Here is a 24,866-nt window from a genome sequence, read left to right on the forward strand (position 1 = left end):
AAGAAACAGAACACCTTTTACAAGTTGAGGGATTTTTGAGAGTTCAATCTTGAACTTAAATCATATTTCAATTCTTTTTAAAAGGGTTGAGACTCATACCAGCTGCATAATGTCACACATATCTCTGTTCACCAAAAGATTTACAAGCCATTAGGTCAGTAACCAGTAGCAGGTAGCCAGTAAGTGTAAAAGCAGTGTCTTTTTCCATTACACCAGGGCTGCACTGATTTAAAAGACCAGTTAACAGAAAGGAAAAGAGGACAGGGTCCAGGGGGCAGACAGCAGGTGCTGCCAGACATTGGTTTATGTGGGTGTATGTCAGTCAGAGCTCAGTTTAAGCACTGTTAAACTGTAGTATGTTTGATGTACAGTACACGCACACACACACACACACACACACACACACACACACACACATGCACAGACACACATCCTCCACTAATATTTGCATTTACAAATTGGCAGCCCTCTGCTAATATCACACACACAAATGTTGGAACGCCTCTGACAGGTCTGAATATGGAGGCCAGTTCTCCCAGCTTTGATGTGAGTGGAGAGAGGGCAACAACAGCAGAAACTGAAAAAAAAAAAAAAAAAACTGCAACAGAAAAGAGAAAGAGAGATGGAGAGAGGAGAGAAAGAGAAAGAGGGAGAGATATGGTTACACATTCATCTCACGCTGCTTCCTCTTTTGATTACTCTTCAAAGGGGGGTTTGAAATCGGAACACTGACACATAAGGCTTTGGCCTTTTTAAGAGCCGGCACGCAGGAAGAAAATCCATTGACACTGGCTGGTCTGCTGCAGATCTTAGCGGGGTTAAGCTGTAAAGCAGGCAGACACACGGAAACCGCTGGGTTTAACACGGTGACTCTGGTCTGCACCTTGAGCTCACTGCCTGAGGCTAATGCTCTCCTGCTGGACTTCTTGGTTTAGTCGCATTATTACAGCTTGGGCTACTTCTCAACCATCAAAATATTTTTTGAACAATGGTGCTGGCTGATACTCGATAAATGGGTGTGTCAGTGTGAAGAACATAAAATCTGGGAGGACAAAAGCAGTCAATGATATATTTACTGTCGGGCCTCATCTATCTATACTTTATACAAAATGTTATCTTTTATAATGTGTAAAAAATAAAATAAAAAATAAAAATAAAAAATGCTTATGACAAGTAACCGGAACCCAGCCAGGTGTCTTAATATTCCTTTTCTACCACAGCATTTTTTCTGCACTTTTACTTGGTTATTATTTTATTATTATTATCACTAATTTATATTTGAGGTATTCATTTTTGTGTTTTCTTTTAATTTAAATTCATGTTCTTTTTAACTGACTCTTAACTTCTACTTTGATGTTCAGCACTTGGAGTTGTGTTCTAATGTATGAGTTGTGCTATATAAATAAAGGTTGATTGAGTGCAAACTTATCTAAAAAAAAAAAAAAGATATAACACTGACATGAAACTGAGATAAGAAGCAAATATTCACATTTTGGAAGCTCCTAACTGGCAAATATTTGGTTTATCTGCCTAATATATATTAACATGAGACATTATCACAGATGCCATTGATACATTTTCAATTGATTGGCAGTTTGATTAATCAACTAATCACTTCAGGACTAATTTACTGTAGAACAGACATTACATATAGTTTAAAGGTATGCACGCAGATGTTTATCTCTGTGTGTAAGCTGGGCTCTATTATTGTCAGAGATTTAAAAAAAATACATACACAGTTCAACCATAACATATAGAGAGTAATCTTATACCTAAACATTTTCTTTTTCAAATGGGTCATTTCAGAACAAAACTCTCCTACTATACAGACCAACTGTAAACTACCAACTACAGTTACCTCAATTTTTATAGTTCCCATACTGTGTCTGATGGTTGACTACATCTGTCACCATATATCAAACTTTGGAAGTCAGGCTTTTATACACGATCATAGCAAAATATTAAACTAAAATAAATGCTCACTGATGAAAGTCCACTCCGGTTAAAAACTAAAGGAAGCTGCTTCATTTGCATTTGAGAGGACACAGATGTAGCAAAGTAAAATATGAAGTAGATTTTGTTATTAACTATTGGAAATTGGGAGTTAATTGTGCAACATACCTTAGGTCAGCTATTTTTTTGGAAAAGCTTTTTTTGTATAAAGAGTAGGATTTATATCTTTCTTGTGCTATAGCAGGGCAGATAAAAACTGGCACCTACTGTTTGAGCTACCACCATGGCTACTAGATCGAGTGTTTACAATAAAACCTAATGTAATAGGCCTTAATGGTGTTTTCTTATGACTTTATAATGCTTTACTGTTGTTCCCCATGGCAACACAAAACCAAAGATGATGTCAAGTGTATGGTAGCTCGAGACTTGCCACATCACACAGTGAAATACTAACAATAATCAGATAACATCTCACAGATGACAACAGAGGAAAAAGCTCAACAATTGAATGGCATTCGCTGGGCATAGCGACCGCTGTTTCTAGATGTTTACACTAAGGCAAAAAGGCTCAAAACGCTTCAAAGAGCCTTACTATGTAATGGAAAAGAAAATGGCCTGTCAGTCCTAAATCTGGGTGATACAAAACTAATCTTTATTCAGCCCACCCCCCCTTCCTTTGGTGACAGCTAATAAAAGCCACAAAAAAACACAGAAACAAACATGTTGTAATTCACAATGGCAACAGTGCATGAATCCATGTAAGGGCGGTGAATAAAGCAACATTTGCTTTTCTCTTGAGTAAGGGAGTTAAGGTCAACAGAGAAGATAAGAACAACAGTGAACTGGGTATGCCACGCTCTGGGGACCAGAGGCTGCAGCCGCTGATGAATATCTGACTTCAAATCATACAGTTGCTTGAAAAAGGATGACGGCACAGAGAGACAAGGGAAATAATGCTATAGCATAACTGTAATGTTAGTCAAATATCTTGCCAGGGGTCTGGATTAAATCGTGCAAAAGTCTGTGGGGCCACGGAGTGCATGAACAAACTACTTATTGTAATCCATACCTACTCCAGGAGGCAACATGGTTACTGGCTGAAGCTGTATCCAAGACAAATATGGTAAACAAGTAAGATCAAAATATAATGAGAACTAGAGAGCACTCAGAGAGCCCGCCTCTGCCAAAGCTGCACAGTCATCTACATTTGTTATTTTAATAACAGAAAATGTTTAGGAATGTTTAATCTGCATCTGGATCTGTAGCAAAATACACACTGTGATAGACAATCATGGGAAAGATGTGCCAGAATTTTTTAAGTGAGTACAATAGGTCATGTGAAAATAGCAAAACTGTATAAAAATGCCTTTGTATGTGATATTCTTTAAAAAAGAAATAGAAAAAAAAAATAAAAATTAGGTTTAGAATTCTTTGTTCCATGAGCCATAGAAGATATATCTGATAACAAACAAACAGAAAAAAATGGTACCAAAAATGCCCCTTCTCCAGTTCCCGATTTTCTGTTCCAGTTTCACACCTAATTTTGAACCATTCAGAACGATTTGACAAAAAATGAATTGGTTAAGAACTCGAGAAGCTGGAACCAAAAAATAGCAGGTTTTGTGATTTGAAGTATGAATTGTGAAGATATCAGTGAACGAGTCATATTCTACAGGTTGGTAAGAGAGGATGGAGAAGTCAACATCAAGTGAGAAATTGTCAGGCAAATGAAGAGTGTGCAGTGGTCTCATTAATGGTTGGTTCATGCTTCTCTTTTGAGGGAAAAAAAAATCTGTATTAACATAAAAAGATTGCAGGTAAACGATGTAACCAGTGCTCTTGCTACTACTGACTACTTCTGTTATTCATTGTGCAACGCCCTCCATTGATGACACATCCTTGTTTACTATGGTTTTGTGCAAAACCGGTGGAAACGTGAGCTGGTTTGCTAGATAGCACTAAGGTCCAAGTGTCCTGAACAGAACCGGTTCAAAACCAGAGCAATTTTGCTGGAAAAGGGGTATAAAAAAAAAACCTCCCTGGAAGAGGTAAAGAGGGACTTCACACCTCATCCTGGTGTGAAGACTCATTTCCTTTGGTGCACCTAAAATGTGTGCCATTTAATATTTTTCATCATGCGTGGGCAATGAAAAGCTGCTCAATGACTTCCACTCTGATAAATTCATATTCATTGACATGATGCTTTTGCCATGGAAACCTTCTGCTTTCTAGGCCACAACAAACCTGGCCATTTAAAGACAGTACATCAGACTGTCATGTTGAACAATTTATGCTGAAATGTACTCAAAAAACAAGGTTAACATATTGACAACATATTATAAATGCCTGTACTTGGTTCTGTGGTTCTGTCTCCTCTCTAGGAACGTGAACTCAGAACCCTCTGAGATTCAACTGCCATAGTCCGCCCTGTTCTCTGTGCTACCGCTAACAGCAGGTCGCCATGGTTGACCTCACTGGCCTCTGCAAGGCTGCCCCTCTGTGGTCTCATGTTTGAGCTATGACTCACTCACACACACACACATTAATACAAGGAGACAGACATACAGAGTCCAAACAAAGAAGGCAGGGGTAACAAAGGGAGAGAAAGGACACTGGCACTGCTGAACAGCACTGACGGATCCAAAAAGAGAGAAATAGCTTGTGGTCAGAATGGCCCATATGCATCACTGCTCTGACCACTGCCAAAACCACTGACAGCTCCTCTCCCTGACCAATAATTCAATTTCTCTGTCCTTTTGTCCCCTTGCACTGCTGAGGCCTCACTGTCGGTGTCCAGGTCTCTCACTATGACCGTGTATTGATCCAGGGTGGAAAGTCTGTGAAGGGATGTTGTGACCTGAGCAAGGGCAAGCAAGGAAAGAAGAGAAGAGAGGAGACTGAGGAGGAGGAGGAGGAGGAGAGAAAGAACCAGGAGGAGATGAGAGGAGCTGAGGAGAGACTAAGGAGGAGGAAGAAGAGGAGGAGGAGGAGGAGAGGGAGAGAGAGAGCAAGGAGGAGAGGAGAAGGGAGGGGAGGAGAGGAGAGGAGAGGAGAGGAGAGGAGAGGAGAGGAGAGGAGAGGAGATGGGAATCTGGTGTTTTTGAATAGTTGCATACAAACACACAAACAAAGTTCTCTGTACAAACAGGTCCAAGCAGAAAGTGAACATGTGTGTGTGTTGGTACGTGTGTGTGTGTGCGTGTGTGTATGTGTGTGTTTCGTGTTAAAACTTCAGGTGTAAAAGTTCAGTTGAGGTTGTGCAAGGTCATGTTTGGTATTCCACACAATTGTGTTTAACAGCTCTGTAACAGGCCAATAAACACAGCGCTGGAAGCAGTTAGCCTGTGTGACAATGTCCCCCAACTGTGAGCTGATGGCCATGCCAGGCTGCTTTGTGTTTTTGAGCGTTTTTGTGTGTGTGTGTGTGTGTGTGTGTGTGTGTGTGTGTGTGTGTGTGTGTGTGTGTGTGTGTGTGTGTGTGTGTGTGTGTGTGTGTGTGTGAAAGAGCGAAAGCATGCATAATGTCTCGTGATGGGACAGGAAACTGAGTGCCAGGTTGACCTAAAACTTGTCACGTGTTTGGCAGGAAAAGAGCAACATTTGCAGCATGTCACTGTACTAACAAGCCACTCACAAGGCTCAGCTAACTAAATTAAATTTGTATCCCATAATAGGATGGTGAAAACTTATTTTCTGTTAGGGTAGACCCGTGGAAAGGCAGCTTTTCCAAGTGCAGCGAGGGGAAAATTCTGAAATGAATTTAAAAATAGAAATGGGCACAAATAATATCTGAAAGCCAGAAGTATAATTGCAGTGTGGAATATCTGTTACACAACTTTACCCTCAGAGGGGTTCAGGGTAATGTGGAATAAAACTGCAGCAAAAAATGACAGATAGACGGCCTCTGGAAAAGATTCAGGTACAACAAACAATAAATACAGCTCAGAGCTGGGCAGCACTTTTGTGAGTGTGTATGCGTGTGACCTATGTTTTAACAGTCTTGTGGGTTAAACATTCATGTCAGATCATGACAGGGGTATATGGAGCTCAACCACATTAGGAAGACTGAGGATTATGATAAAGATTTGGATTCAAGTTGAGGCCTACTGTTAGGAGTTTAAGAACGGCAGGTGTGTTCATATGTCATTACAGAGGATTCAGTGGGGAAAAGAGTCAAAGAGTCATAATTCTTCATTCCTTTTGTCCAATGACATCATGTCCTGTCAAAGTGAAACTAAATCTTTAAACATAACAAATGGAGTTAACCATCAGCGGCCTGGGACTGCAGTTCAGTTACCCGCTGCCTCTAATGACAGATTAATTCAGGAAAAAACACTGGGGGACAATATGAGTGTGTGTCTGTGTGTGTATTCAGGGCAGGGTGTATCACTCGCAGCACACTCTATTAATATACTTCAAAAAGAGCGGAAACACTTTTCAATTTTGACCAGGAAATCTCCGTTAAAAGAAAGATTGAAGCCAATCGACTCCTTATGAGGCTGCACGTGCTGGGCTTTAACTGTGAAAACATGCTCAAATGACATACTTACACATTTACAAAAGCACGTCCACACAACTACATTATGTGTGTTTCCACATTCACATACAGTACATGCAAACATGAACACAAAATCACAGGTCATATCACCGCTTTCAACTGTAGTCCTTTGGCATATAAAACAAAAAAAGCCAACTTTGATTCTAAATGAAAGAGTTAAAAAAGAACAAGTGAAAACAAAACAAAAACCCAATCGCCTCAAGCCAAAACACCTGAATTAACATCTCCCTTCTTCTTTTCCCTCGAACAAGTGCTGCTCTGAGAGAGCCCCCCCCCGTCTCTTTTTAATATCCTTGCAGAAACTTGGTGCTGTGCTAACCACTTCCTCTGCAGGTTGGCACCTGCAACAGCAAAGAACAAAGTTACAAAACACTGCTGAAAGCTATAAGGTTGTAATGTAGACCGAGAGCACTCAGCCCAGACACCAGAAGAAAATGTTAGCACTGTTCTGTATGTTTCTGCAAACCATACATTAAATTTGTAAATCCTTTATATATCATTTCAATATTTCTAAAGCAATGTAGCACTGGTTACATGTGTACGATCTGACTTTGTCATTGGTAGATGGAGGTAATGGAGGATGGTGTGAGATCTGGGCCAAACAGCTACTACGCTGCAGACCATACAAACAAACAAAACCAGTTGTTTTTAGTGAGATGTCTAAGGCCTGTTTAACAGTGACTGTGCCGCCAAAACTAAATAATTTTTAGCTAGACAGTTGCATTTCCAGTGGCTATAGTGCCACCAAAACTGGTCAATTTTCAGGGAGACATCGGCAGCTTTTTCAGCAGTGATTTTGGCATCAAAACTGGGTGTATTTAGCAAGGTATCAGCAGCTCTTCCATAGGCGATTGTACCATGAAAACTAAGCAATTTTTAGCAAGACCAGAGGTATTTCCAATCAAGATTGTGCCACCAAAACTAAGTGTTTTTAACAAGACTTCGATGGCATTTCTAGTGATGATTGTGTTACTAAAACTGCCAAAACATGATCTTTTATTCTGGCGATTAGGTTGGGTTATCTACAAAAGCCGTTCAAAAATGGAACTACTTTATACAGAGTAGCAAGGATACTGCTGTTTGGCAGAGTCAGAGAAAGACCCAGGGTTGCATGAGTTGTTTGTACTTATAATAGGACAGTGCTCTTCTGTTGCATACATCTCAGAATGCACTGACAAACACAGGATTTAATAGAAAGCCCCTCGGCCCTAACGAATGAGAGTGCTAGTAATTTTTGAGTGACAGCATGGATATTTAGTAGGTGACCATTGCTTATCCTGAGACTTAGGCCTTGATCCCTTCCTCTTAGGCCTCTAAATGAACATGGATCTTCTTACACTTTGATCTACAATCACACAGGCTCTAATTCAATCTGGATTCTGGATCAGGAAGCCAGCACATGCTGTCAGGAGTAAATAAATACTACTAGAAAAGAGACAGATGAACAAAAAAGCCTGAAACATTAAAAAAAAACAAAACCCTGAAACATATCCATTTGGAAAGTACTTTGATTAAATGCTAAGATGCCTTAAGACTTTTTTTTCTTTGTCTATTCCTTCCTTCTCATCCCAGCCTGGCGTCACATCACAGAGTTCTAAATATGGGATTGTTCCGTTTTTTTTGTGGCAAGTTCTGCTCAGTTTTGTTCTTGATCACTTCCCCGCTCCATCAGATAGTGTTCAGAATCCAGCCACATGTGTGGACCCTGTTTCAAATCTTATTACCCCCAAAAAGCATCTCTTACTTCCTCCTCTGCAGAGCAGCATTGGGAGAGTATGATCTGTCTTGTGTAGCATTTCTCCCTTGAGTCTTTGTGAAGATGGTTTATCTGGTTCCAGCAGAGCAGGTTCTAATAGAGAGGAAGCTGAGGGCCAAACATACTTAGGCTTTAAAAGGCTGGGGCAATGTGGAAATGGCCTATATAACCACAGGAGGCTCTTAGGATCCGCCGTGTCTTGCCAGTAAATGACAGAGCAGTGAGTTAGACGGAGGACAGCCTGTCTACTCTCAGGAGCAACTTCAGCTGAGAGTGCATTATTTTCAGATTGTCGTTTTTAGAAGAACAGTGTAATGTTTCAGACATGAATTGTCTTTTTAGGTAAGGTAGGAAGACCTGCCTTGTCTGAAAAAGACACTGGAATTTAAGCTATTATATATTAACATCACAAGACTAAAAAGGTGGGGAACATTTCAGAAAATGTGTTTACGTGCTCCGTTGTATAAAGGGTTGGTGCTTGGGATATCATGACGATGCTACAAAGTCAATGCCAAAATTCTAAAAATGTGTCTGTAGTTTTTTTCTCAAGTACCATAGATACCGAGCGAGGAAGCAATTCTTCCGGATCTGACAGACGCAGCATATGTGCATACAAGTGTTCTACTCTGCTGTTAAATAACAAAGGAAGAAGAACATCAACCAGCATAAAAGAACAACATCAAAATGTGGAAGACGGTGACAAGTACAGCTTTAGCAACAGCTCTGCCTCGACTTGGTGAAAACAAAAACTTTAAAAGTTTGTATGGAAGCACTTTGCATTTGAGACAGATCATCAGGGATTAATAAAAAATTGGTGCCATCAAAGTTTTCAGACGAAAGGAGGAAAATCTCCCAATTTAGCGAGGCACCTTAAAGACAGACATCCAGATTTATTCATACGATTTTAGGCATGTGAGTTTAAATTCATGTTAACATGACATTGACCAGGTAAAGTACAGTACAGTAACAATGTGTAACTCTTCTTTTTTGTAATGTTAATACTTTTGCTTGCTTGAAGGCTACATGCAACTGTTGTATTTTTTTTTAAACTTTAAATGCTTTCTTAAAAAAGGAGTGTTTGCTTGAAGAAATAATTGATTGTTTGTTTACCTAGGTATCAAATTAGGTATTAGAAATAAAGGAATTTCACTGGTATTGGTATTGACTACTAAATTTCTCTACTGTGACATGCTGAGTTTCTGAACGTGTGTGAGCTTGAACAATATGTGTAAAATGTATTGTTAAGCAAACTACAGAATTTGTGAGAGTGATACCTCTTTTGCAAATCTATCCTAACTGAACTCCCAATGTCTGTCACAGTCATCTATCTTGGACCCAGGCGGTGTCTGACATTTGTCCTGTGGTGCTGTGGTCAGATCCGCTGTTAGCTGTCTTGTTTTCATATCACTGCAGGGAAGAGAAACTTGGAGGTCCTGACTCTGTACAGACCTCGGCACAGCACAAACCCCGTAGGCCAAGATCACCTCTCTGCGGAGCGACCCCACAACATGTGAAGCACAAACGCACTTGCACATAAACTTGCACATTCGTTTGTACTGACACATTTTTCTCCCCATTTTCTCGACTGCACATTCATACACACGCACGCACGCACGCACGCACGCACGCACGCACGCACGCACACACACACACACACACACACCAATAAGCAAGCCACGACACACAGGAAATCACCCAGAGATAGAGGAGAGGAAATTAGAAACACCCTCCCAGCATCCCGGGTGAAAACATTTGCAACTCTGGAGCAGAAAAATCTCAGTGGAGAGATCTGCAGCAAACGGAAAACACATCCCTTTGTTTTTGAAAACCTGATACCTCTCCAAATGTAATCTTCCTGTGCCTGCACCAGACGGGACACTGTGTTTCCTAAGTGGCCGGTCAGATGAACAGAAGGTCCACAGAGCAACCCCCCCTCCGCCCCCCTCATCTCTCTGGATAACTCACCCACTGTTAACCTCCTGCTCCCCCTTCTTGTTGCATATCCTCCTGCATTTCCAGCTCTATCCAAAAACACATTTGGAATAGTGAGTGTAATTGTGTAAATAGTGTAAAAATAGAGTAAATAGTGTCTTGGTGTAAATGAACATGATTAATGCGTGTATCTGAAGATGACACAGTGCAGATGTGTGTTGTGGTACATGGATGTACACAAATGAAGATTTTCCTGCGACCTCAGAAAGCAGCTTTCCTCTCTAATGTCTATGAGAAAGGCATCTAAGCGTGATGCCTCCTGACAACAGATAGGCTGGGTCTCACCCACATGCCACCGCAAGCAATAAGCTCGTGGCCTGGCACGGCAGCACAGCCAGGCAGCCAGCCATCCCTGTGGCCCTGCATTCCTCTCTTCTAACACTGCTTACAGAAGCTGACAAGCGCTGGAGGTCTCCCTGGCCGAGGTGGAAATCTGCAAAAATAAACGCTTTAGGTGACATGAAGGCTTTGTTTGTTTCTGCTGGCCCGGCTGTTTGTGTTAGCGCGGTGGGTTAATTGCGACTTTGATCGCTGCGTTTATTGATCCAGCAGTGGCCTTAGGAGTGCGGCCTGCCTGGCCTGCTTCGCCTGCTCCCGCCCTCGATCTCAAACAATCACACCTCAACTACCCCAGCATGGTGTGCCACTGCAGATGGGCTCCACGGGGTGGACACACCAAACTAGGATTGAAGATGCACTGGGAGAGGGTGGCCAAGACTGATGTGACAGCTGAGGTCTCGGCTGAGCAGGCCAAGGACAATTAGGATGGCTCTGTTCAGAGTAGGGCTATACCCGACTCAGTTATACCAGTCAAATCAGATTTGGCTGTTCAATGAATATTTTTCATTTCAGGTTTTTTGTTTGTTTGTGTTGTTTACCATATAAAGTATTAAAGTATTAAGAGGCTCAGACGTTCAGTATGACGGTGGAATTCCTTTTGATATAGTAAACAAGCTAACAGCAGATCAGCAGTGTGCAAAAACATTTTTTGCCAACACTAGATATCAAGCAAAAGCAAGAGACTGTGTCATAAAAAGTTGCTGTGAGCTCTTCATGCACCAGTTCTCAGCAGGAGAAAGAAGACAATGTCAGTATTTTAAGCCAAAACATGATGTTTTTCTAACCATTACCCAGACGTTTTTATGTATAAACATAACCACATGTTAACTACAGAGTTAACCCGCATGTGCTGCTGCCTACTTCTACACAACAGCCTGTACCAAAGAGAAGTGTGAAAGTCAAGAGTGCTCACTCAGCTCCAAAATCTGGGGACCAAAATGTCCCTGGAAGTACACTGCACAGAACATTGACTATCAATTAGCAAAAAAAAAAACCCCAAAACGACTGCTCGATTTGAAGCAGTCTCAGTTGACTGAGTGGTCTTCGACTGATAATTCAAACCTCCGACTTCCAAGGGACAGCCCTGGTTTACAGACTACCTTTTAACTGGGAATGGGGTAACTGTGACTGAGCAAAAGGTCAGGCAATAGTTGCACTATTCATGGTGCAGCTGAGAGCTTCTATAAAAGCCCTCACAAACAAAGGACTAATGGCACAGATGTATGAAATAGCCTTGGCTGGGTGCATCTACAGTAGTGGTGTGGCCAGACAATTTTGCTCTGGGCCAGCTGAAGTGAATGGAGGTGGCTGTGATTATGTTATGCAGCATGTAATACAGGCCAAGTTGGATCAAATGGTGATGGACTGCAGATGAAAAGAGCTTTTACTGGATAACTCTGGCAAATTCTCACCACGATTGATTTATGCGGTGTGACCCAATCTAGTAGGCCAAACTGGGCTGCCCTGATCCTCAGCTGATCTAATTTGACCTGTGTTTGGCATGATTTCCTCCTCTGTTCAAAGACAAAGGGTGGATGCATGCCCCAACCAGATTCACCTCCAAGCAAGTTATCCAAAACACATTCAGAAGATGAGGGTAAAAACCACCATCATTTTTCCCTGACAATTTTTAAAACATCCCAATCTTGAAATTCTAGCTGCTGTGAGTTTTTATCCTAATGAAAATCAGTTCCAGGTCTCTCGGCCTCTGAGGTTCAAGAGGTTACAGACACAAGAGAATCCTGGTAAGCACTTTTCCAGTGCAGCCCGGTGAGAGGGTCAAATATGTGTGTGCGCCTATAATGGCTGTGAGGTCATCAGTGTATTGACACAGCAGCAGATGATGGAACGGGATTCTGGCCACACATGCACATGAGCGCTCCCGTCCCATGTGCATGCAAACACACACACATACACACACACCTGCATGCACGCTCGCACACATGGTGTTCTCACTCGGTAAACAGCTAATGACACATCTACTGTTACATTGAGGGGTCTTGATTTAGATCAGGCGATACCAGGGAGGATGAGTGTGTAATCAGGAGAGAATGCACACCCTCTCTCCCACTCTCTCCTTCATATTCCCCCAGTACCTCCACTGTATCACTCTATGTTCCTCCTTCTCTCCTTCCTTCCAATTTACTCTCAAGCTCCCTCTCTGTGAGGAGATATTTGTGCAGAATGAATGTCAGGAGAGACGCACTGCGTTCTGCCCTCGGCATTAACCCTTCTCTTTGTTTGCAAAACAGCCAACCAGGGACTATAAGCTATCATAAAAAACCTTTAATTTTCCTGCAATCTTTCACACAAGAACCAACACAATGTCATTATCTACTTTTCCGATGATGCTCTGTCAGAACATATAGACTTTCAGCCTTTTTGAAAAACAAGTCTGTTGCAACAAGATGTGCTAGTATGCAGAGTTATAGGTCCTATTATAGGTCCTATTTTTCAAACATGCACATGCATTTTTGAAAAATAGTATTATTAAATAAATAGGGGTCCTCTGAGGGAATTCCCTGGGAATGTGTGGGTAACTTTTGCTTTTGAGTGTGATAACTGATTCTAATATGCTACTGAATTGTCCTGACTTACATGCCTATACAACATTTAGAGCATACATGTGATTTGAAGTCTGATTCAGGTTGTCTGCATATGATTCTCAACACAGAAGTGGCTTAATCAGTGACTAGCATCTCAGTGCTAATGGTGCAAACGTTGTTAACTACTGCAAGAATTATGACAGAGCTAATTATCTCAACCTGAGGGGGAACCGACGGGTATATGCCTCTGCAAAATGCTGTGGGTTGGGATGGCATTATCAGTGGCCATCGGCTATTCAGTGAAATACACAGGGACTAACACAGACTAACATGCACTCGCCGCCGGAACATCTACCACAACAACAAACTCTGATTACAACAGAGAGAGAGAGAAAGACAGTGAGAAACTATACTCTCTGATCAGGATCCCATTATTCCACGATATCTTGACAGAGCAAATCTTAACAAGTTCTTTTGCTGCTGTATTAATGCTCTGAATGTTGCATACATGTGGTTGTCCTAAAATATTTTAAAATATGGGCTTTTCTCTCTTAATGGGTAGCTTATGACCCTATTCATGGCCGGAGCTGGGTCATGAGATTAATTGTGATGGTAGATTGTGTTGGTTGTGTTGGTATGCACTTAACCTCATAACAGAACATCTTAAGTTGCAATATCTACCAGAGATAAAAACCCTAAGGGTTCATAAAATGACTATCGAGTTTGCAAGGTGGCAATGCATTACCAAAATCCCCATATAAACATGGTGATTAAAGTGGCACAAAATTAAAGTTGCAATTACAAATCAGTTGGAAATTGTGGGCTTTGACAGACAGGGAGGGTGAGGTGTTGAGAGGAGGGATGATAGGATGGAGGAAGGGGGGCAGAGGATGAAGTAATGTGCCTGCAGAAGGCGCTCCAGCCGGGGGTCAGATCCTGTTCATGGAAACCATCTGGCCAGCTCCATCTGAGCCACACCAAACATACAGTACACATGATCCTCCTTTCTATCTCCCTCTCTCGCTTTCCTCCTGCCTTAAAACTCACCTTCTGCCCATTTTCCCCCCTTCTTCCTTGCCTCCTATCCTTCGTCTCCATTCCATCACTTTACCTTTTCTACCCCACTGCTTTTCATCCTCCTTCTCTCTTTCAAAAAATATCCTACTCATTAATGCATGGCAGCTGCAGGGAGCAGTGTTACTTCATTTTTCCATGGCAACGGTCTCTCTGTTTCAGCAGATCCCATTTCAGTTTTGGTAGCAACGTGCTCCTTTGCCAGCGCTGAACACATTCATGTGTTAAATAGAAGGAATTATTGCAAAATTCCTGAAATAGAATCACCATCCTGATCAGATGCAATTATTATCAGGGCCCAGAGAGAACATGGGTGTCCTCTGGGAGGATGGGGCTGAGAAGGGGAGACGACAGGATGAAAAGGGGTGAGGGCGATCCGTAGGGGAGAGGGGGTAGGCAGGAAATAAGTGGGGGGAGAAATGCAGGGGAGAGAGAGGGACCTGAGAGGTATGAACGCAAAAGGCAAATGAAGAGTTTAAGAGATGTACAACATGCAAGAGTCACAAAAGAGTTGAAGGAAGAGAAGGAAGTAAAGAGTAGAGTCAGAACTCTGAGGCTGAGGGCGAGTGGCCATTTTCAGATGTGCCTAATGTGAAGTGACAACTAAAATAACACCACCTACACAAATTGTGGCCTTGCATGACCGAAAAACTTAGTTGCCTCCACAGGGAAAAACATCCTTCATGTGTACAACACGGATCATCTGTGATGTATGTAATGGCAACGGGACTCCGCCATCTTGGGCCTAAGAGGCTCAGTTTGGATGGTATGTCCCTCTGACCTCACCATGCCTGTTTTAATGGTGTGTCAAAGACGCTGGTTCTTTCCCTTTTGGTAAATGACTTTTCCATCCACATCAAGACTTTCTCTTATTCTCAGTTCATCCTTTCTACACTAATCAACTATTGTCAAGGATCGGGCTGTGATAAAAAATTCCAAACTAGTTTGATATCGTGCCAAACACCAGATCAGACCGCTATGCAGAAATTTCCCACTAGGTGTTGCAGTTGACTCAGCAGATGCTCCAGAGTGGAACAAATTGAGACAAGGCTTCATTACTAAAGGCATAATAGTGGAACAACAATGCCCCCCCATATCATACTTGTACACAGAATGGCAAGGAAGAAGAACAGCGCAACATTACCACCTGGAGTTGGTTTTTTAAATACTTGAGAGAGCCCTCTTGACTTGTCACCCCCCAAAACACACGAATTTTCTAGTAAACAAACACAGCATGCACTTTCCTCTTCTTGTCAGCAAAATGCCAAAGTAGGCGTAACAACATGGACTCCTGTGCCCTATAGCTCTACTGACACTTTGTCTGGCTATGGAACCCAGGAGAAAGATAAAGTAGACAAGCCATTAAGCAACTACAGCACTTCATGCAAACAGCGCAGCAGAGATGAAGATGATAGGAGCATCTTTTCCTTCTTGCCTTTTATTCCAGCTTTCTAGAAATTCTTCATCTTCTTGTGCCGTGATGCTGTCGGCACTGCTGGCGGATGTAATGTTAGGCTACTTTCAATTTGCAAAAATGTATGACAAATGCCAGTTCAGCCACTTTGCATAAAATCAAACCAGTTTAAGCTTGTATACTGGACCAGATCACCAAATCCAGGAATTGACTCAACTCTATTATAGAAGCTATTTGTCCCAGCAATTATTTGCGTCATTGTACGTGTAAAATGAATCATTTTTCCTCAGGCCAACCAGCTCATCTGTTTTCAACATTAGTTGCCCGTCCATCTTTATCATTGACAATTTTCTTAAGGAGATTAAAGGAAGTTCTCTGGTGGCTTTGAGTGGATTATGAATAAAGTTTTGATCATTTTCATGGTAGGGTGAAAATCGCCTATCATTTCTAGCGAGGTAACAGGAGAAGAGGGCGTTAGAAATGGAGATAGATAGGAATATACTGGATTTGAAGTCACAGAGAAACCATGGCTCAGAATCATTTCTGGGGTTTGCTTGAAGCACTCAGCTACAGATAGAGCGTGACACTCATGGATTCAGATAATAATCTGTGCCCTAACCACGCATGACGGGCCATCACCAGGAATCAATGCTAACTACGTTTGTCATTGAAAAAGACAAGTATGGTGTAAAGAACGGTTTTAGAGCAGAAAGCTACAAATAGAAGCAGAGCATGTTCTGCTTTTTCCAGCTGCTATTCTGGTTTTAGACTTTGAGTGGGATATGTGTCTAAGACATTACATAAGCTATACTTGAGGATAGAGTCACACTGTAATGAAATGCGCAGTGCAGTGGGACAGAATTGCTTGCACAGATTTTTTGAGGTTATGCTGTTTCTGGGGGTAAGATAAAGGATGATGCAGCAAAGTGCATTAGACCTTGAAATGTATGACACTTAACTGAAAATATAGAACATGTTTTATTCCATTCTGTGCTCTTTGTTGTCATTTATTCCACCAGTGTCAGCAGTTCACAAACAGCTTCAAATGTAAACCTCATGTACTGTAGCTTTTCCAAACTGCATTATCACTATTTTCCATGGCTGTAAACCTCTGGTTGGTTGGTCGATTAGCTGGTCGATATTCTCTTGTCTAACCAAATTCTCAGTGGTCAGACAATCCCTGGTGTTAATTTAATGAAGCCAAATGTCTACCAAAGTGTTTGTTTTCCCAGCTGAAAAGCAGCAGCTATTATTGCTCAGCAATTGTATTTGTCCTCTACGATGGTTGGTCTTTGTGGTATTTTCATCCCGCCCCTTCTCCACTGTGATTGGATGGCTTTTGATGTTGACAAAAACAGCACTTTACCCAAAGTTAAACACTCTTATTTTTAATGTAAAACAGATAAATAATCACAAAAGATATTGAGTATGAGATTTATCATTATGGAAGTATTTTAAAATAATTTTAACTGCAGTTCAAGGCGGGATTACAAAGCTTCTAAAAGTGATGCAATCACACTGGAGCCCTTGGTGGAGGATGGCTAACATTAGGTTCCGGGCTAAAATTTGTAAGTTTGGTTAATTCAGAGGTAACTCGCAGATTGACTGATTGATTGGTTGAAGAGCAGGTAGAGCTGCAGTCTACCAAGACTTTCTTAGCGATATCCACACTATTTTCTTACTTACTCATATTAAAATGAACCCACAGTTTAGCATCTGTGCAAGACCTCTACCTTCTGCTGTGAAATTGTAGGAAAGAATTTATGTCACAGCAACAAAGCACCATGACTGCATCTAGGACTAGGACGATGAGAATTTTTAAAACAATTTACACAATCACCAGCTATCACGTGTCCTTATTCTGTTTAAACTGCCTTAAGTGGTTTCAGCAGCCGTAGAATAATAAATACAATTGTAACTTTCTCTCCCTCAATCTCATTCCACCACCTTCGCTCTTTCCCTCTTATTTCTCTCTGCTCTGTAAAAGACCGAGAAAACCCTGTATGCCAAATTGGGCACATGTGCAGCAGAAGTGTGAGCCATTAGGTATTCTGTTTACACCACACTAAAATAAATGGAGTGGTTTAAGTTTGGGGATATCCAAGGCCTGGGGTACCAGCTGTCGGGTCGTTCGGTTTGGTCCGCTTCCACTCCCATGTCAACAGGACAGACTGTTTCCTAATTACTGCTGCAGTACGTGGTGTGGTCCCAGTCGCACAGCCGAAGGGGACAGAGGAAAGTGGAGGCAATGACGGGCTCAGCAAACTATTAGAGGGTTGAGTTAACTTTTGTGGAAGTACTGTAAACAACTCAATGGGCTGACATGGGACCTGGGCTCTGAAGCATTATTTCAATTCACATGCGTCATGCTCTCTTTCATGTTTGACTGACATCGGTTTGTGTGGTCCTAGCAATGAGAATTAAGATGAATCAAGAATGGTTGCTGGACTCCTGCATCAGTGGTTATTGTTTACATGCACAAAGAAACATGCCTATTAGCTAAAGTCCAATTTAAGACTGATTCAGTTTACCTGCACTTCAATTCCCTGGAACACAGTATTTCTGTTGCCATGAATAAACCTGTTAAGAGAAAACTTAAGTGTGTCCGTGATGACCTCCCTGCATCTAAAACACACTGCTGAAAAGGTATGAAAACAGGATCCAGTGAAGTTATCATAATCTGTGAGTTGATAGTCTGTTGACATCACCATGTAACCATAACCGTGTTCGAGTCTGACTGTGTGCTGACAGAGAAAACCGACATTGAGATGATAATGTGATCTGTGGGATACTGAAATCAGCCAAGCAAAATGATGAGAATATTAGCCTAACTGTAGTATTTTAACATAGCTCTGATGTTTACAGTGGCCAACCAAAAACCAGGATATTTGCCTAACAAAAATGCAACATTTATACTCTTGGTAAATGTGGTTACCATCTTCAAAGTAATGTTTGCAAACTGTAGACCAGCAGTCCTAAATGAACTTAATACATCACTGGACACAAAGATGTCCATATTTCCCAATCAGTAATGTACTGAAAGGCATAAGTACTGTGTGCGTGGACACACGTGTGCATACACCATGATGTTGTGTTCCTGCATCAAGAGGAGCCCTGTCAGAGAGCTGTCAGCACTTCTTGATGTATTTCAGATGGAGCTGGTTGTGATGTGGGCTCTGCTAACTGGTCCAGTCAAGATGCAGCAAGCATCCACACAATGGGAGCACTTCACAATCCAGTAAGACACTTAAACAGACGGACAGGGACATCCAGCGAGCCCGCCAGTCAGCCCACCACAAAGGGACACGAGACGCTACGTATGCATCTGAATGTAAAACAGGCCAATGGGCTAACAGCTAACAGAGGTCCCTGGAAGCCATATGGCCACAACCACAGAGAGCTAAGCTGGGCCGGGCTGAGCTAAACCTCAGTACCTCAGAGAGAAAGAGGAGTTAATGGTCTCTAAAGTAGATTTGGGAAACTGGTGTTTGGAAATGTAAAACTGCTCCCGGACGTGTGTGACAACCAGTAACCTCTGTTTAAGGTCAAGGCAAAGACCAATAAGTCGGCACTTCTGCACCAAACAGAACTAGATACCGTGAAATCTTGCACAACAACAAAGGACTTCCATCCAGAGGAAATAGATATCTTGTATACCTGCTTCTATACACAAACACAACATTAATGGTACAGAAAATAGTTTGGTACCTGTAGAGTAAGGCGTTTAACAGCATCCCAGGCTTGGGCGATGAGCTCCTTCATTCTCTCCTCTGAGGCCGTCCATGACTCCACTGCTGTGGTGTCAGGTATCACCTTCATTGGGATGGACAGGGGACGTGATTCTGACAAAAGAAAGGAGGTGATAAAGACAAAAGAAATTAGACTCATACATTTTGTTAAAAAAAAACAAAAGAAAAAAAGGCAGTTGTGCATCATTGTTCAGTGCTGTTTAAGTGTTAATGTGAATTAGTTTTATTTAAACTTTGGTTGTAATGAAGTAGACTCTTTACCACAGAAGTAATGTAGCACCCTCTAACATGTTATATAAAATCAATATAGAGTACAAAAGACGTAAGATTACGACTATGTACCGTCCTGCATCAATCCTTTACTTAACTTTCTTCATAATTCACTGTTATTTTCATTTGCTGTACAGTATCATGTTATATGATGTTTAACTGACACTTCATTGAGGTGATGTAATGTTGGCACTCAGGTTTCTTGTCTCCTGCAGCAGGAGAGGGAGCTATGAGAAATGAGAGAATGTGCATGCATGCGTACATGCACACACACACACACACACACACACACACACACACACACACACACACACACACACACACACACACACACACACACACACACAGTGTCCTAGACATGACATGTCCTAGTGTGCCTGCTGTGGTCCAGACGAAGGTCGATTGTCTGCCCTGACACTCATGGCAACGGCCAAGCACACAAATCATACAGCAACAACCCCCTCAATCAGCCTTTCCATTCACCATATGAATCTGAAGGTCAAATAACACCTTCAGTGTTCAAAAGATAGTTCTTGTGATAAAAGAAGATGCTCAGACAGAGGAGGAAAAAAAGGAGAACAGAGGCATATAGAAGAAACACATATTCTACTGGGTTAGCCTGAGGTCTGTGGATGTTAAAGCCATCAGGCGTCAGAGGTGAGGGAAGGGGGGTCCCTCTGAAGACACATTAAGACATATTGCATGATTTAAAGGTCTGCCTTGCTCAGCAGCTTGCTCCCACAGTTGCCATGAAACAACGGTGATGTCACAGCACCGCCGTGCCTCCTCAGACGCCACACTCCCAAATATCACTTAAACAGCCAAACAGGTTATCATGGCAACAAGAGTGTGTTTCCAGGGTGATGGACAAAAATGATGGTTAGCTACCCTGGTTTGTGGCTGACATGGCAACCTGCCTAAAACTTGTGGGTGGGAGCATGTGTGAATATGTGCATACAGCTGAGTGACTAAGATCACAGGTGCATTTGCGTAAAGTGTGTGTGTGTGTCTTTGTGTGCAAGTGGAAGAAACCAGACTGAGGGCCGAGATCATCGCGTCTAGACTCTCCTACAGTATTTTCTCACACACAGCATCCAGGTGCCTCTGGCATTTAGGGACTATGAAATGGACTGTATTTGTCATGATGCCTGCGATCATTGCTGCATCATTACGTACTACGCACAGTACTTTGACCACACTGTACATTTTATATATTTGACAGCCCATATTTTCCAATCTGCCTTCTCCCTCATTCTTGTTTGTCAGCTACATCGTTTCTATAAGCCTTGTACACAACCAATTCCAATGTTCGTATACTTTACTAAATATCCACATAGTGACAGATGGCAAAAATTGACTTTGACAAGACAGATTGTGTTTCATGGACTGTCATTCATTGAATAATGTGCTGAGAGTGCTGCATAAACCACTGTGATATCATTGGGTTGTCAATAGTGTTTTGTTGTAGAGGGCTGTGTGTGTGTTAAGAGTCTTCCTGTCACACAGCATTAGTAGACTGTTTCCTGTTGAGCTCTGCAGGGGATCCATAAAGACATGACAGAGCTCTGTGGCTGCTGCTCTCTGTCATGTGGCCCAGCTGTCTAGACCAAGTAAACTTTTCTCAAGGGACTTGAGTGGCTCTGCGTGGATGTGTGTTTATTCATGAAGTAGGTTGTGACAATGTAGTGTATCTGCACATGCTTTTTTTTTGGGCATGCATGAGTCAATGTCTGCACCCTGCATGATTTTAACTCCATTGGTGGTTATCGTTGGAAACACCACACTTACGTCAGTGTAATGGTTACCCCCCATTACCCGGAATACATCCTTGCCCAGCCAAACAGCGCCTTACCACATCGGAAAATACAACGCAAACATACTGTATATCCACACACATGCACTGCCTTGACAACACACAACAGAATAAACACTAAAACAGACCCCAAAATGTGTTCACACCCTCACCAATCATCATTGATGAAATGTTAAAGTAAACAGAGACCACCCTTCTCAGCTTCACAAACATCAGTCCTGGTCACACATACTTTACCAAATTTACCAAAAATAATCCATTACACACTATGAGAGTGTTAGGGTTGAGGGTGGAGTGGATGCTGCATGACTAGAAGTTGGGGAATATTTAGCTGTGATTCTTTTGAGTTTGTGAATATGCACGCATATGTGAGTGGATATGTAGTTTACCATGTGCAGTTTGCACTCACATAAACCTGTGGAATTATTTTTATAATGCACAACATGCAGTGAGTATTATTATAAGTGTGGGCAAACACATGTCAGCACAGAATCTGAAATCGGGCCAAGAGAGAAAGCCATGGGCAGTTAGAGCAATTACCATTAAATTCAGCTTTTAACACCCTAACCTTCTACTAACTTCTCACTTCAAATCAAAACCACCTTAAAATTTTAGCCCTGTCCTGGAGGAACCCATCATTCTTTTTGATATTATTACTTTTTGGCCTGGCCTCAAAGGTCGTACTGGCTGCAGTTTTCATCTAAAAACTGGTTATTGCCATAATCATATGGACCTTATAGAACATTCACCTGAAATAGACCAGGGGGAGATTTTTTTTTTTTACTTTGGGGGTAGGTAAGACTGTGAATGTCCTTCCCAAGAGAAAGTCTGCTAGGCCAATCAGAAAGTGCGCTAAAGTACAGCATAGGCAGTAACAATGCAAGGCCAGTCTGCTTTCTGCTTTGTTTTAAATACCATTCCAGGACTGTTTGTTAATCCTGGGGTCATTATTTGGAATGAAACTGCCATATCTTGTTATAGTGACTTGGCGCCCGCCATTTCTGCAGGGAGGGGATTGAAAAAAAAGAGTGAGGCAGGCAGGGACAGAATGAGAAAGACAGAGAGAACACAAGAGGTCTAAATTCAAATGAAAGAGAAATATGACAGGAGCGCCCAAAGCTCTTAAACCTGCCCAGGCCTAACAAGTCCTGAGAGTCCTCTTAAAGTGGGGTTATTCCCCTTGTCTCGTGCCATCTTAGCCATGTCCTCATTTTCACCCTCTGTTAGGCCATTAGACTAAAATCTTATTGGCCAAACTCTGACCGTACACCCTTCCACTTTCTTTTCCTCCTGTATTGTTCTCACTCTCTCCCACCACTCCCTCTTTCTCTCTCTGTGTTCAGCTATAGCGTGGAGCTGCCAGTCAAGTTCTCTATAAACATTCTAGTGTTCTGACGGTAATTATTCATCGTCTTTAACAGTTCCATCACATCTCCCAGCAAGCAAAAAGCCTGTGTCTTTCAGGGCCCAAAGTCTGAGTATGTGTCAACTGATCAGAGAAAACATAGTGGCCAGAGCCTCATTACAACACGTTGACTTGAAGGCGAGAAACAAATCAGTGTTGCCTCATTTCATGATGTACAACATAACTGCAGCGCAGCGGCGTAACATCGCTGTAAAATGTGTGAGGGTGTGTGTGGTGTGGTGAGTGCAAATCGCACATAATACAAACACACTCAAAAACATGTGCAAGACCCAAGCAGCAAATCTCCAGGACTGGAAAAGGAAGCCAACATGGAATGCCAAAAAGTGCAGTTCATTGATTGGCCAGTTGAGGCAGGCTCAAGAGGCCAGGCAATCCCCATAGACCTAAATCTTAAAATGCCCGATTTTACAGCAGAAATAAAAATGTTTGCAGCCTGGTGAAAAAAAAAACAAACAGAATTTGGTCTTTATAGCTAATTCTGGCATTCAATTGTGCAGGGGGTGCATTTTTTTTATAACTCACTCATTTACATTTTATTTTTATGCAACTTGTTATGCAACTTTGAGTGACAGGCTGTCTGCCAATCGTGTCCTCGGCTTATCAGTCAGATCCATCCCTCGCTTCTCCACAGCGCGAACCTCTCGCCCAAATAAAGTCACTTCTGGCTCCAAAAAAACAAAAAGGGGATTGTCAAAATGCCAAACTCAAGTCTTCAAAACATGAGTCCACAAAGGAGCGGGTGACAACACGGTAGCTACATCCATTTTTATTTATTTATTTATTTATTTTTACAATCTATGGCTTGAACACACACACCACTTCACTCTGATACACGAGCACTGAATTCATAACATCATCACAACAATAATGGCACAAAGCATCCATTTATCCTTCCCATGTGAGTTGAGCAAGTCAACCATAAAACAAGCCTCATTTAGCGATCTCGGCATTTCCCAATGCCGCCTGCTATCTTTCTGGTATGTTCCCTTTTACAAATGGTTTACAGTGAGTTGAAGTGTTGTATATTCTGTTACAGCTGCGTGCGGAGGCAGCAATGGGGCTCTCTAATAAACCCGCCCGCCTATTTGTTTTGGATGCAAGTTGGTGTTTATTTAAATATTTACGTAAGTCCATTTGTTACAGGGCTATTGAAGACGCCGTGAAGAAGTGCGGTGGCCAGGCTGACTGAAGGGGTGAGGAATGGGAGAGAGGAGTTTTATCTTGCCCATTTATTTCTCCTCCACACACACAAACTGCAGGATCTCTCTGTCTGCCAGCTCTGCTTTAGGAAGTCCCCTAACTAGTCAAGGTAGTTGTGGAGGGAAAACTTTTCATTTCAGGCATGTGGAGACAACCTCTGATGTCTCTGGCAGGAAGGAAAGCGAGAAGAGGATCACACACATTTCCCATGGCAATCGTCATCACTTTCATCATCATTATCATCATCATTATCATCAGAGTTCAGCCCGATCATACACAACATCGCTATCCAACCTATACAATATACAGTGGAGATACTTATCTAAAAAAGAGGCGAGGGGAAGAGAGAGCTTCTGCCAGCCAGACCGTGACGCAACATGTAAAGAATGAAAACAAGAAGACATGTCTTCTAAGTGTGACACCAGGACCCTTTGAAACGTCTCTTGTGAAATCATCTCAAGCCGGTTTCCAATCCCCTCATGTTCCTCTGTCATCTGAACTAAGCCCCCTTCCAGCCTGCGCACTAATCCACGCTACGTCTGATGAACCACAACTCAACCCCGACTTCCCTCGCTGCTCCTCTCACTTCAACCTCAAAAACCACAGCCAACATCCACAAGGCCTAATACCCTTATCATTCATGAAAGCAGAAAAGGGATACATAAGGACAAATCAATCCCCAACAGACTGTTCTGTCTGCCCTGGAAGTCAGGGAGACGTTTGTACGGGCTCATCAGTGTGCAGGGGCCAAACACTTTCTCATCTAGCGAGTCCAG

The 24,866-nt window shown here is 42.1% G+C and overlaps 1 protein-coding gene across 4 annotated transcripts in view; it reads right to left on the minus strand.

Moving 5' to 3' along the window:
* vps13b (vacuolar protein sorting 13 homolog B) overlaps positions 1 to 24,866 on the minus strand; it is a 392,967-nt gene that overhangs the window by 218,967 nt on the left and 149,134 nt on the right. For all 4 annotated transcript variants that reach the window (XM_042490601.2, XM_042490600.2, XM_042490605.2 and 1 more), the window contains exon 22: positions 19,341 to 19,474. In XM_042490601.2, coding sequence (XP_042346535.2) covers positions 19,341 to 19,474 — 134 coding nt within the window. The remainder of the gene's footprint in view (positions 1 to 19,340; positions 19,475 to 24,866) is intronic.

The sequence above is a fragment of the Plectropomus leopardus genome, chromosome 11 (genome assembly GCF_026936395.1).
Source record: "Plectropomus leopardus strain MGB_pleo_1.0 chromosome 11, ASM2693639v1, whole genome shotgun sequence".
Classification (NCBI taxonomy): Eukaryota; Metazoa; Chordata; class Actinopteri; order Perciformes; family Serranidae; genus Plectropomus; species Plectropomus leopardus.